The sequence below is a fragment of the Aedes albopictus genome, unplaced genomic scaffold (genome assembly GCF_035046485.1).
Source record: "Aedes albopictus strain Foshan unplaced genomic scaffold, AalbF5 HiC_scaffold_38, whole genome shotgun sequence".
Lineage (NCBI taxonomy): Eukaryota > Metazoa > Arthropoda > Insecta > Diptera > Culicidae > Aedes > Aedes albopictus.
Window position 1 is genome coordinate 45683 of NW_026917177.1, and position 15621 is coordinate 61303.

Here is a 15621-nt window from a genome sequence, read left to right on the forward strand (position 1 = left end):
CATTGTAGTATTCACCTGCGTTGGATTGCTTGAAGTTACGGCGATAAACGTTCTGACCCACCTTAAAATCTTCCGGCCGCGCACGTTTGCGCAAATTGTAGCGCTGAGCGCTGGAAGTATAGGCTTTTAGTAGGTTTTTCGATACCAGGTCGTATATTTCACCGCTGATCCTTTTATGTTGCGTAGTTCGTTCCTCCGGTTCGTACTCCTCCTTACGTCGCATTCGGGTGTGATCATCTCCACTGATCGCTATCTCGTGGTTACGGGTTACAAAAAACGGCGTGAATCCGGTTGCGGAGTGCACGGTATTATTGAATACGTGTTCGATGTCGGCAATCTTGGTATCCCAGCCACGCTGGTCCTTTTGACAGTACGTCCGTATCGCCGCATTTATGGACCTGTTTAGGCGTTCCACTGGGTTTCCTTGGCTGTGATGTCGGGAGGTAGTCCAGTGCTTGACGTTGTACTGGTTCAGCAACGCCTCGAATTCTTTCGAAAGAAAGGTCGTTGCATTATCCGTCAGCACGATTTCAGGTATGGAGTTCCTTAGGAACCATCCTTCTCGGATCATCTTGCACAGATTCCCGGCTTCGATCCGGCGAACGGGGTGGAGCTGGCACCATTTACTAAACAGGTCTTGTACGACCAGGATATGCATAAATCCCGCCTTACTTTTCGGCAACGGTCCAATATAATCCATGGCGATGATTTGCCAGGGGTGGTCGGCTAACTTCTGCTTGCCCATTACTGGGATCGTTGGAACGGTGGCGGGCTTGCTCTCTTTGCAGACGGTGCATCTCTGGACCCACTTCCGGGTCTCGGTGGCCATGTGTGGCCAGTAATACCTAAGTTGTAATCTGGCTAACGTCTTTTCGACTCCGAGGTGAAACGAATGTTCGTGCTCATCCTGTATAATACGTGGGCGATTTTCGGGTGGTGGAACCATCTTCCATTCGAACCGAATGTCGAAAGGCTCATCATCTACCGGGCTATATTTCCACAGCTGCCCATCTTCGAGACGGAAGTCTGGGTAATCCGCAGGCTCTTCCTCTACCTTTCGCACGAGATCGTCGAAGGACGATGTCCCTACCTTGGAAGCCTTTATCGCACATATGCTTCGCGAAAGTGCATCGGGTACAATGTTTTCGGTTCCCTTCCGATGTATGATCGTCATGTCCAGATGTTGCAAGTCTAAACTCCAGCGACTGAGTCTGGACGACGGACGCCATTTGTTGTTCCGAATGTATTGGAGTGCAGAAGCATCGGTAACTAGAGTGAAGTGACTCCCTTCGATATACCCGCGAAACTTCTCCACTGCCATCAAAACTGCCAACGCTTCCTTCTCTGTAGCCGAATAATTTTGTTGGGCGGAATTTAGTTTTTGAGATACGAAGCTAATCACCTTCTCTGTGCCGTCCTGAATCTGAGTTAGCACTCCTGCTACGGCACGATCACTCGCGTCCGTCTGGACGATAAACTCTTTCTCAAAGTCCGGGTTTGAGAGTATGGGAGCGGTAATGAGTCGCTCCTTGATAACTCGGAAAGCTTCGTTTGCCTCTTTAGTCCATCGCACGATCTTCGGTTTACCAGCTAGGAGGTCCGAGATCGGCGTAGTGATGGAACTAAAGTCCGGAATGAAGCGCCGGTAATAATTTACCATCCCCAGAAACCTTCGCACCTGGCGAATGGTCTTGGGGGCCTCAAAATCCAAAATTCCTTGGACTTTGGAAGGATCGGGACGGAGTCCGTCACAGGACAGCAAATATCCCAGAAAAGGAACTTCGGACCTACAAAATTTCGATTTGTCGATGTTTATCGACAGGTTTGCTCTCCTCAGTCGACGAGCCACTTCCTCGAGAAGCCGGATATGGTCCTCGAAGCTGTCACTGGTCACTATGATGTCATCTAAATAGACGAACACCCAGGGTTCCAGCTCTCCAGCTCCAAGGATCTTATCCATCAACCGAGAAAGGGTTGCCGGACTGTTGGTCAAGCCGAAAGGGAGACGAGTATACTGGAACATGCCTCGCCCTTGAATGCAGAACGCGGTTAGAGGTTTTGAATCTTCGCTCAGCGGAATCTGAAGGAAAGCATCCTTCAGATCGATTGTGCTAAGATACCTCGTTTTTCCCAAACGTCCCAGTATACGTCCGACGTGAGCCAATGGATAGCCATCTCGTTTAGTTCGGACGTTAAGCTTTCGCGCATCTAAACATAAACGAACAGTTCCGTTGGGTTTTTTGATTGGCACTGCGTTGAGAGCCCAATCAGATTGTGACTCTTCGATCACTCCTAGCTGAAGTAGTCGGTCTATCTCCTCATTTAAGGCTTTATGTATAGCCGGGGAGTACGGATAAGGAGATACCCGTACTGGTGGGGAATCTTTGAATTCCTCCTTCAGTTCTATGGAATGTTCGATGAGCGAGGTAACCTCGAGCTGATCATTCATAGCTGGCTTGAAGATTCTTTTAACTTTTTCTAGTGCCGCAACCTGTTCGGAGCTGAGCTCAACGAGACGAGGTGGGTTACTATCCGTACACTCATCTTCATTCACAAGGAAGAGAATTTCTTCCCCTCTTGTTATATGAAGATCGAAAGCTGTGAAGAAATCCACGCCTGCAATACAGTCGACAGGAAGATCTTCAACGATCGTGGTTTCAATTATTTTGGTTCGTCCTTCGAACCAAAATGGAAGAAACACGCGTCCCACTACGTCGAGGCAATCACCTGAAGCGCTAGTGAGGGTCAAATTGCTTGGAAAAACCCTGGTATCGGATGTTTTCCAAAGCGGGGCGGTTGCTGCAGAGATCAAAGTTCTCTGGCTACCGCAGTCCAACAGCGTACGGATTGGTGTATCGAAAACTTTTGGTTTTATGTAAGGTCGATTATCGTTTATAATGGACAATACTGGGGGATTGGATAAATCTTCCTCAGAACCGTCATCGCGTTCGGGTAGAGGTTCGTACCCTAAGGCGATCAAAGAATCTGTCAAACAAGAGGAGGAATGTTCGTTTGCTTGGGGGCAAACGTTCACTTGGAAGGACTCTTGTCCTTCCGGCGCTTGGAGTTTTTTGAGCAGAACGGGCATCTAGGGGTTGGATAACCAAGAAATCCGCACACCTGACAGTGAACCTTGTAGGGTTGGGTGCACTGCTCGGTTAGGTGCTGTTGACTTCGGCAGTTAAAGCACACGAACTTATCGTTCAAAGGCACGTGTGTGCGAAGCTGGCCTTCCAAACCGTTGTGGGTACCTTTCGGACTCTCTGATGGTTCTCCGTCGCTTGAGTCATTTTTGTCCGATTTCGCATTCCTTTTGGGTTTTTCGTCTGATTTGGATAGGGGCTGATCTCTTTTGAAAAACGGCTTCCCTCCTGGTTTGCCTGGATTAAATCCTTGATTGGATCGAAACTGTTGACTGGATGATTTCTGGTGTTGCTGTAAACCCTTGCTTCCAGATTGTTGGGAGTTTTGTGCAGGTTCGCGATTGTTGAATGGAGAAGGTTTCCCAGTCGCTTGGATTGCATTGGTCTGAGCGTTACCCTGTGGCTTGGAGAAGAGATATGTGTTGGTGGCGTCGATTTCTTGACCCGCCATTTGGAGAGAATACAGATCTGGAAACTCTCGACCGATGAGGGCACGTTTGTAGTCTGCGCGCAAGTTTCGCCGCACCGTTTGCGCAATCTCTTCGTTCGACACTGGCCTTGCCAAACTTTTGAATTTCCTCTCAACGTCCAAGAAAAACTCCAGAAAACTTTCGTTCTTCTGTTGCCTACGTTGGTAGATTTCCAGCAGTACAAAATGGTCCAGATCTGGATGACGGAACGTCGCTTTAAGACTGTCAATCAGATCCGAGTACGTGGTAAACCTGTGTTTATTGCTAATAAACCACATCTTGGCTTTCCCTGTAAGTAAGTTGCCGAACGATCTCAACAACTCGGGTTCCGAAATCAATTCCGATTGTGTCCAGTCATTGACTTCCCATAAAAACGTGTTGAGTCCTGCTCCACGATCCTCTCCCGTGTAACGCATCGGCCATTTAGCCACCGGTATGGTTTTTGTCCGATTGGCCACCGGTACAAAGTCTAAATCTTGGAAGGGATTTACCGAAGGGTTGGGAGTTGGGATATAGGCTCGCTCATTGGATTGGGAATGGTTAGGTCTCATATTCAAATAAGGATTTTGCGTTTGGTTAGGTGCAGTTGGATTACTCCTACGTGCATCCGACCCAAGCAAATCAACAGATGTCGGCATACCCCTGGAGATCATCGAATCAGAGGACTGGGTAGGGCTGGGTTCTCTTGTTGGACGCCCTACCTGAGGAAATGATGGTTGGTACATTGAGTTTCGATGATACTCCGGAATCGATTGAACGGGGTTAACATAGTGGGGTTGTTGGTATCGGATGTTTGAGTATCCCGAATTTGGTTGTGGGAACTGGATTTGGGATTGTGTTCGAGGGTAATCATATGGATTGGACCATGATGGCGTATTCAGCGGGGCACTAGGGGCAAAAGAGGCTGTGCACTGCGACGGCTGCTGCGACACTGCGCACCGATAGTAAGCTGGTTGTTGTTCCGGATAACTATCCACGGCTGGAATTCTTGCTCCGGATCCACTGTCCACTAACGACGCATTAATAGAGCCCACTGAATTAACTACACTCGTTTGCGCGGTCGCATTCCCCCCGGAACCCATCGACAAAACTGGTAAATCCCCTGGCAGCTCACGAACCGTGTCGAACCTGACCTGTCTGGATTGTATACGTGACGCGACCTGGTATCGTGGTGTTGCCCACGTCATATGTACATCACTTCCTGATGCAACGGTGACAATCGGATTGGTCCTTATAGGTGTAATGTTGGACATCGAAACCGACGTTGTCGAAATCGATAAGTTCTGCAAATTCAAAAGTGGGTCGCTTTCCGCTACAAAGAGAACTGTATTAGGAACGGGTTGCGATTCGGTGGACACCGGCGCCGCTGTGGAGGTAGCACCCGCCGACGACGACGAAATCGGTTGCTCCAAAGTAATTAAATCATGCGAATGTTCGGCTGCCTGAGCTGCTAAACTAGCAGCCCCCTGCAACTCCACAGGAATGGTATTCTGCACAGTGACAGATTGAGAAGAATATATTGCATTTTGGTCGAAAAAGGATGCATAAGTTTGTATTACTTTTGAAAATAACCAGTTCGCGTCGTTGCCAAAACTGCTAACACCATATGTCCGTTTGAATAATTTCAAACGATGATACAAATGTAAGAGCCCTGTCTTAGACATTTGTCTGTCGAGCGAACTATCATTCAATTCATCGTACACCCGTTCTAACCGCTCTTTGCAAACAGCAAGCTCAATTCTCGGATCTCGCTTGTACGAAAAAATCCGAATCAAACCATCCGCCTCTTCTCGCAACGCATTTTTGAGCTTCCTACGGCTCACGCTCAAACTACGCTCTTTCTCCTTTAAATTTCTAATTTCGAGCTCGAAGCTCACTTCCTCGAGTGTTAGGTAGGTGACACACGTCTCTACCTGGTACTCCCTGTCCATGTTCATGGTAGATATGAAATCAACGAGGGGACAAGAGCAAAATTATACTACAAAAAAAAACTGGCACTATCCCTTATACTGCGTGTCCGCAAAATTATTTACGATAGACGGGCGAAAGGAAGAAAAAATAGCATGCAAAATGTATATCGATATATGATAGGAAAAAGTGAAAAAACAACTATTGTCTCTGGCTCGATCGCACAAACTGTGTCTTCCACCAAGCAGCGTGCGGATCAAACGATACCTCCTACCTCCAGCACGTGCTACCTACTCTATCTCCAGCAAACTAATTGATCGTGAGTATGAGCACCCCGCAAGAATAATATTAGACGGGTTCAAAATTATTAGGGTATTTTGAGAGAACGATTTTTTCCCTCTAAAGATAAGGTGATAACCCACCGAAAAATATTCCCCTTCTCCAACGAAAAAATTGGTTCTCGAAAAAACGGAAGACTAATTTTTGTTGGAGCGACAATATGTAAGTTTGAGGTTACTTAGAGGAAAGAGCATGTGACTCACCTGGTGACTTTACTCTCAGGGGCTAGCCTTGCTTCCCTATCCGAGACGGGCAATTTAGGTTGGGAAGGGGTTCCTTCCGCCGCTCTTCAGACCGGTCTGCTCCTGGCACTCCCGCTCACGCGTGGCTCACTATCGGCTTGCTACCGGACCACTCACACAAACTTTTCTCGCCGAGGGGGGAGAAGGGCTCACGATTTCCACTCCCCGCGGCTCACGGTTTCACGGGTGATATTCTCACTGAGCTATATCACTTCTTAGCTCCTAGTGGCCGCTTATCACCGGCCCAGAACTACCGACTTTCAGTTCACACCACTTTGGCCAGTCTATAGCCGATCTTCAGCCCAGGGGCTCACCACCGCACTTTTTCGGCACTTTATCAAATGGCCTCACCGTAAAATCACGCACTTTAATCGCGGGGCAAGGTTCCGGAGGACCGCTTTCCGAATATTCGGCCACTGGCCCAGCAGGGTTCACTCCCGACCGCACTTTAATACTATAACGACCACGAGGCGGTCATATGGCGTTGGAAATTCACTCGCGGCGGGATCACTTGATCGATCTATCCTCATCGACGGTTAGGACACAAGAGAGCGCTCTGTTCGACGGTTCTTCTATTCGACCCCTCTTCACGATCGCTCGGGTCTACCTTGGGCGGAAACTCCCAACCGAAGTCTCGGTCATTGCGTTTTCCCCCTTATAATTGCCGTGGGGGGAGCAAACTCGCGTTTATCGCTGTCGGAGTGGAGTCCGGCGTTTCGCGGCATGTCAAAAAGAGGATTTTTATTAACAATTTAACGGTTTAACTCCTAAACACTCACAAAACAATATCAATGTTGGTTATCTAACTATGGGACATTTATTTAAATGTAACAAGATACATATAAGCGGAAGATTACTATTTCGTTATTTAAATATGTTTTCATACATCATTAAAGACTAAAGAAGCACAGTACCGGCCAATTTCGTAACATACTGAACACTGCAACGGACCATACCATACCAATATTCAAATCCCGCATGGCATAACCTTCAATACCTAGCCACCTCATCTTTTTTCCTTCCGTTCAGTACACGCACATCACATCAATCAAATCGATGAGAAAACATTTTTCGATCTAGTGGTGTTAACCAAAACTGGTCCCTAAACGTAATCCATCCGTCTACAATGCAGCAATCACCAGCCCAGCCTCAGCCTCGTCATCATCATCAACGTCTTCTTCCTGACCACCACGACTCTGAATCGTCCTATATAGGCTATCAATTGCCGGCATTGCGATGAAGCCCATGTGTTATTACCGCTCAATCGATTCATCTTATTGGCTTCGGATCCGGCCGGAGCTCCACTTGTGCCGTCCTTTTTCTATGGGAGGAGGCATATCGACGATACTTGGCCAAAGCGACCAGCATTCCTGCGCTGCTGTTGTCGATACGCTGGTCAAACACAGATCCCGGATAATCGTCAGAGCAGAAGAGGTACACGGGCGGCCGTGGCGCTATCCATCTGCAAAGTCCACTTTTTTTTCTCTACCTCAAAGCCATCGCCCAACCGGAAGGACTAGTTCAAGTCCAAGCTGCTGCGGATTGTATCGTGACGATGCGATGGTGACGGGAAACATACGATTTCTATAGTTGGCAGATGTGGTGGATCCTGTTTGGCTGTCCGCAGCAGCCAGGTTGAAAGCCGACGACGCCGACGCCACCACACCGCCGCCGTCCTACGGTATGATGACTGAGTGAAATATTAGAATAATCCCGATGAAATATGTCCGCATACAGGGACCGCGTCAAAAGAAGTGATGCGGCCATACACGGTCGGTTAGCGAAGGACGTCGAAACGGTGAACGGATTAAACTGGAATGCCTTCGTTTGAGTAAAAAAAGCTCGCCAACCTTGACGCTTGATGGGCCAGAATGATGAATTACCGACTGTAGAAAGTGTTTGTTTGCTAGTATCTGAGAAACATGATAAAATACATAGAATGCTTAATAGGACCTTAATAACATAGAGGATGCAACAAAGTGATGATTTGAATTTCGATTCTAAAGCTATTGCTATCATCTTAGTTCGCAAGATTTTTATAACAGAATACCGTATAAACCCAAATTTCAACAGAGGAGCATGGCTGGTTGAGTCACCACTATTACACCATCCCTTCGTCGTCAGCTTGGGTAAGTACCACCAAGTCCACTAAAAGAAGAAAAAAAAAAAACTCAGGGAAGAAATCGGAAACGAATGAATGTCCACTTTCAGTTCTGGTTACGTTCGATCGAACACCTGGTCGATGACGCTTTGGAACTCCATGGGAACTACAGTCTATGAGGCAAACGTGTTGGTAGTTCATCTTCCTCCAGAACCTTTTATGGCATCATTATTGCATGCCACCCATTGAGCCATCCGGCTCTCTAGATGGCGCCGCCCGTCTCTCCTCGAAGAAGCTGATGGGAAATTGATAGTCTTCTTCCCATCGACGACTGCAAGCACGTTTCCTTTGCGCTAGTGTTATTCGTCAAATCAAAAGTATACGCGCGCGTGGTACATCGAGATTGCGTTCCTTGGATCGGGTTACCATGGGATGGGAGAAGACTTGAATGAGCCAGACAGACAGACAGACAGACAGACAGACAGACAGACAGACAGACAGACAGACAGACAGACAGACAGACAGACAGACAGACAGACAGACAGACAGACAGACAGACAGACAGACAGACAGACAGACAGACAGACAGACAGACAGACAGACAGACAGACAGACAGACAGACAGACAGACAGACAGACAGACAGACAGACAGACAGACAGACAGACAGACAGACAGACAGACAGACAGACAGACAGACAGACAGACAGACAGACAGACAGACAGACAGACAGACAGACAGACAGACAGACAGACAGACAGACAGACAGACAGACAGACAGACAGACAGACAGACAGACAGACAGACAGACAGACAGACAGACAGACAGACAGACAGACAGACAGACAGACAGACAGACAGACAGACAGACAGACAGACAGACAGACAGACAGACAGACAGACAGACAGACAGACAGACAGACAGACAGACAGACAGACAGACAGACAGACAGACAGACAGACAGACAGACAGACAGACAGACAGACAGACAGACAGACAGACAGACAGACAGACAGACAGACAGACAGACAGACAGACAGACAGACAGACAGACAGACAGACAGACAGACAGACAGACAGACAGACAGACAGACAGACAGACAGACAGACAGACAGACAGACAGACAGACAGACAGACAGACAGACAGACAGACAGACAGACAGACAGACAGACAGACAGACAGACAGACAGACAGACAGACAGACAGACAGACAGACAGACAGACAGACAGACAGACAGACAGACAGACAGACAGACAGACAGACAGACAGACAGACAGACAGACAGACAGACAGACAGACAGACAGACAGACAGACAGACAGACAGACAGACAGACAGACAGACAGACAGACAGACAGACAGACAGACAGACAGACAGACAGACAGACAGACAGACAGACAGACAGACAGACAGACAGACAGACAGACAGACAGACAGACAGACAGACAGACAGACAGACAGACAGACAGACAGACAGACAGACAGACAGACAGACAGACAGACAGACAGACAGACAGACAGACAGACAGACAGACAGACAGACAGACAGACAGACAGACAGACAGACAGACAGACAGACAGACAGACAGACAGACAGACAGACAGACAGACAGACAGACAGACAGACAGACAGACAGACAGACAGACAGACAGACAGACAGACAGACAGACAGACAGACAGACAGACAGACAGACAGACAGACAGACAGACAGACAGACAGACAGACAGACAGACAGACAGACAGACAGACAGACAGACAGACAGACAGACAGACAGACAGACAGACAGACAGACAGACAGACAGACAGACAGACAGACAGACAGACAGACAGACAGACAGACAGACAGACAGACAGACAGACAGACAGACAGACAGACAGACAGACAGACAGACAGACAGACAGACAGACAGACAGACAGACAGACAGACAGACAGACAGACAGACAGACAGACAGACAGACAGACAGACAGACAGACAGACAGACAGACAGACAGACAGACAGACAGACAGACAGACAGACAGACAGACAGACAGACAGACAGACAGACAGACAGACAGACAGACAGACAGACAGACAGACAGACAGACAGACAGACAGACAGACAGACAGACAGACAGACAGACAGACAGACAGACAGACAGACAGACAGACAGACAGACAGACAGACAGACAGACAGACAGACAGACAGACAGACAGACAGACAGACAGACAGACAGACAGACAGACAGACAGACAGACAGACAGACAGACAGACAGACAGACAGACAGACAGACAGACAGACAGACAGACAGACAGACAGACAGACAGACAGACAGACAGACAGACAGACAGACAGACAGACAGACAGACAGACAGACAGACAGACAGACAGACAGACAGACAGACAGACAGACAGACAGACAGACAGACAGACAGACAGACAGACAGACAGACAGACAGACAGACAGACAGACAGACAGACAGACAGACAGACAGACAGACAGACAGACAGACAGACAGACAGACAGACAGACAGACAGACAGACAGACAGACAGACAGACAGACAGACAGACAGACAGACAGACAGACAGACAGACAGACAGACAGACAGACAGACAGACAGACAGACAGACAGACAGACAGACAGACAGACAGACAGACAGACAGACAGACAGACAGACAGACAGACAGACAGACAGACAGACAGACAGACAGACAGACAGACAGAATTCTCGACAGAATCCTGATAGGATTCTCGACAGAAACCTGAGAGGATTCTCGACAGAAACCTGAGAGGATTCTCGACAGAAACCTGAGAGGATTCTCAACAGAATCCTGAGAGGATTCTCGTCAGAATCCTGAGAGGATTCTCCTCAAAATCCTGCGAGGATTCTCCTCAGAATCCTGAGAGGATTCTCTACAGAATCCTAAGAGGATTCTCGTCAGAATCCTAAGAGGATTCTCGTCAGAATCCTGAGATGATTCTCGTCAGAATCCTGAGAGGATTCTCGTCAGAGTCCTGAGAGGATTCTCGTCAGAATCCTGAGAGGGTTCTCTACAGAATCCTGAGAGGATTCTCGTCAGAATCCTGAGTGGATTCTCGTCAGAGTCCTGAGAGAATTTTCGTCAGAATCCTGAGAGGATTCTCGTCAGAATCCTGAGAGGATTCTCGTCAGAGTCCTGAGAGGATTCTCGTCAGAATCCTGAGAAGGTTCTCGTCAGAATCCTGAGAGGACTCTCCTTGGAATCCTGATAGAATTCTCGACAGAATCCTGAGAGGATTCTTGACAGAATCCTAAGAGGATTCTCGACAGAATCCTGAGAGGATTCTCGTCAGAATACTGAGAGGATTCTCGTCAGAATCCTAAGAGGATTCTCGTCAGAATCCTGAGAGGATTCTCGTCAGAATCGTGAGAGGATTCTCGTCAGAATCCTGAGAGGATTCTCGTCAGAATCCTGAGAGGATTCTCGTCGGAATCCTGAGAAGATTCTCGTCAGAATCCTGAGAGGATTCTCGTCAGAATCCTGAGAGGATTCTCGTCAGAATCCTGAGAGGATTCTCGTCAGAATCCTGAGAGGATTCTCGTCAGAATCCTGAGAGGATTCTCGTCAGAATCCTGAGAGGATTCTCGTCAGAATCCTGAGAGGATTCTCGTCAGAATCCTGAGAGGATTCTCGTCAGAATCCTGAGAGGATTCTCGTCAGAATCCTGAGAGGATTCTCGTCAGAATCCTGAGAGGATTCTCGTCAGAATCCTGAGAGGATTCTCGTCAGAATCCTGAGAGGATTCTCGTCAGAATCCTGAGAGGATTCTCGTCAGAATCCTGAGAGGATTCTCGTCAGAATCCTGAGAGGATTCTTGTCAGAATCCTGAGAGGATTCTCGTCAGAATCCTGAGAGGATTCTCGTCAGAATCCTGAGAGGATTCTCGTCAGAATCCTGAGAGGATTCTCGTCAGAATCCTGAGAGGATTCTCGTCAGAATCCTGAGAGGATTCTCGTCAGAATCCTGAGAGGATTCTCGTCAAAATCCTGAGAGGATTCTCGTCAGAGTCCTGAGAGGATTCTCGTCAGAATCCTAAGAGGATTCTCGTCAGAATCCTGAGAGGATTCTCCTTGGAATCCTGAGAGGATTCTCCTTGGAATCCTGAGAGGATTCTCCTTGGAATCCTGAGAGAATTCTCGACAAAATCCTGAGAGGATTCTTGACAGAATCCTGAGAGGATTCTCGACAGAATCCTGAGAGGATTCTCGTCATAATCCTTAAAGGATTCTCGTCAGAATCCTGAGAGGATTCTCGTCAGAATCCTGAGAGGATTCTCGTCAGAATCCTAAGAGGATTCTCGTCAGAATCCTGAGAGGATTCTCGTCAGAGTCCTGAGAGGATTCTCGTCAGAATCCTGAGAGGATTCTCGTCAGAATCCTGAGAGGATTCTCGTCAGAATCCTGAGAGGATTCTCGTCAGAATCCTGAGAGGATTCTCGTCAGAATCCTGAGAGGATTCTCGTCAGAATCCTGAGAGGATTCTCGTCAAAATCCTGAGAGGATTCTCGTCAGAATCCTGAGAGGATTCTCGTCAGAATCCTGAGAGGATTCTCGTCAGAATCCTGAGAGGATTTCCGTCAGAATCCTGAGAGGATTCTCGCCAGAATCCTGAGAGGATTCTCGTCAGAATCCTGAGAGGATTCTCGTCAGAGTCCTGAGAGGATTCTCGTCAGAATCCTAAGAGGATTCTCGTCAGAATCCTGAGAGGATTCTCCTTGGAATCCTGAGAGGATTCTCCTTGGAATCCTGAGAGGATTCTCCTTGGAATCCTGAGAGGATTCTCCTTGGAATCCTGAGAGGATTCTCGACAGAATCCTGAGAGGATTCTTGACAGAATCCTGAGAGGATTCTTGACAGAATCCTGAGAGGATTCTTGACAGAATCCTGAGAGGATTCTTGACAGAATCCTGAGAGGATTCTTGACAGAATCCTGAGAGGATTCTTGACAGAATCCTGAGAGGATTCTTGACAGAATCCTGAGAGGATTCTTGACAGAATCCTGAGAGGATTCTTGACAGAATCCTGAGAGGATTCTTGACAGAATCCTGAGAGGATTCTTGACAGAATCCTGAGAGGCTTCTTGACAGAATCCTGAGAGGATTCTTGACAGAATCCTGAGAGGATTCTTGACAGAATCCTGAGAGGATTCTTGACAGAATCCTGAGAGGATTCTTGACAGAATCCTGAGAGGATTCTTGACAGAATCCTGAGAGGATTCTTGACCGAATCCTGAGAGGATTCTTGACCGAATCCTGAGAGGATTCTTGACAGAATCCTGAGAGGATTCTCGACAGAATCCTGAGAGGATTCTCGACAGAATCCTGAGAGGATTCTCGTCAGAATCCTGAGAGGATTCTCGTCAGAGTCCTGAGAGGATTCTCGTCAGAATCCTAAGAGGATTCTCGTCAGAATCCTGAGAGGATTCTCGTCAGAATCCTGAGAGGATTCTCGTCAGAATCCTGAGAGGATTCTCGTCAGAATCCTGAGAGGATTCTCGTCAGAATCCTGAGAGGATTCTCGTCAGAATCCTGAGAGGATTCTCGTCAGAATCCTGAGAGGATTCTCGTCAGAATCCTGAGAGGATTCTCGACAGAATCCTGAGAGGATTCTCGTCAGAATCCTGAGAGGATTCTCGTCAGAGTCCTGAGAAGATTCTCGTCAGAATCCTAAGAGGATTCTCGTCAGAATCCTGAGAGGATTCTCGTCAGAATCCTGAGAGGATTCTCGTCAGAATCCTGAGAGGATTCTCGTCAGAATCCTGAGAGGATTCTCGTCAGAATCCTGAGAGGATTCTCGTCAGAATCCTGAGAGGATTCTCGTCAGAATCCTGAGAGGATTCTCGTCAGAATCCTGAGAGGATTCTCGTCAGAATCCTGAGAGGATTCTCGTCAGAATCCTGAGAGGATTCTCGTCAGAATCCTGAGAGGATTTCCGTCAGAATCCTGAGAGGATTCTCGCCAGAATCCTGAGAGGATTCTCGTCAGAATCCTGAGAGGATTCTCGTCAGAGTCCTGAGAGGATTCTCGTCAGAATCCTAAGAGGATTCTCGTCAGAATCCTGAGAGGATTCTCCTTGGAATCCTGAGAGGATTCTCCTTGGAATCCTGAGAGGATTCTCCTTGGAATCCTGAGAGGATTCTCCTTGGAATCCTGAGAGGATTCTCGACAGAATCCTGAGAGGATTCTTGACAGAATCCTGAGAGGATTCTTGACAGAATCCTGAGAGGATTCTTGACAGAATCCTGAGAGGATTCTTGACAGAATCCTGAGAGGATTCTTGACAGAATCCTGAGAGGATTCTTGACAGAATCCTGAGAGGATTCTTGACAGAATCCTGAGAGGATTCTAGACAGAATCCTGAGAGGATTCTTGACAGAATCCTGAGAGGATTCTTGACAGAATCCTGAGAGGATTCTTGACAGAATCCTGAGAGGATTCTTGACAGAATCCTGAGAGGATTCTTGACAGAATCCTGAGAGGATTCTTGACAGAATCCTGAGAGGATTCTTGACCGAATCCTGAGAGGATTCTTGACCGAATCCTGAGAGGATTCTTGACAGAATCCTGAGAGGATTCTCGTCAGAATCCTGAGAGGATTCTCGTCAGAGTCCTGAGAGGATTCTCGTCAGAATCCTAAGAGGATTCTCGTCAGAATCCTGAGAGGATTCTCCTTGGAATCCTGAGAGGATTTTCCTTGGAATCCTGAGAGGATTCTCGACAAAATCCTGAGAGGATTCTTGACAGAATCCTGAGAGGATTCTCGACAGAATCCTGAGAGGATTCTCGTCATAATCCTTAAAGTATTCTCGTCAGAATCCTGAGAGGATTCTCGGCAGAATCCTGAGAGGATTCTCGTCAGAATCCTAAGAGGATTCTCGTCAGAATCCTGAGAGGATTCTCGTCAGAGTCCTGAGAGGATTCTCGTCAGAATCCTGAGAGGATTCTCGTCAGAATCCTAAGAGGATTCTCGTCAGAATCCTGAGAGGATTCTCGTCAGAATCCTGAGAGGATTCTCGTCAGAATCCTGAGAGGATTCTCGTCAGAATCCTGAGAGGATTCTCGTCAGAATCCTGAGAGGATTCTCGTCAGAATCCTGAGAGGATTCTCGTCAGAATCCTGAGAGGATTCTCGTCAGAATCCTGAGAGGATTCTCGTCAGAATCCTGAGAGGATTCTCGTCAGAATCCTGAGAGGATTCTCGTCAGAATCCTGAGAGGATTCTCGTCAGAGTCCTGAGAGGATTCTCGTCAGAATCCTAAGAGGATTCTCGTCAGAATCCTGAGAGGATTCTCCTTGGAATCCTGAGAGGATTCTCCTTGGAATCCTGAGAGGATTCTCCTTGGAATCCTGAGAGGATTCTCCTTGGAATCCTGAGAGGATTCTCCT

General features: G+C 47.7%; 1 protein-coding gene across 1 annotated transcript in view; it reads left to right on the top strand.

The window, feature by feature from the left end:
- Window positions 1-4855: 4855 nt before the first annotated feature.
- The window catches only part of LOC115269642 (uncharacterized), a gene marked incomplete at its 3' end in the record, with an annotated part of 69101 nt that continues 58335 nt past the window's right edge, over window positions 4856-15621 (top strand). Inside the window, 1 exon segment of the mRNA XM_062843629.1 lies at window positions 4856-5026. Within this exon segment, the coding sequence (XP_062699613.1) occupies window positions 4856-5026 (171 nt within the window).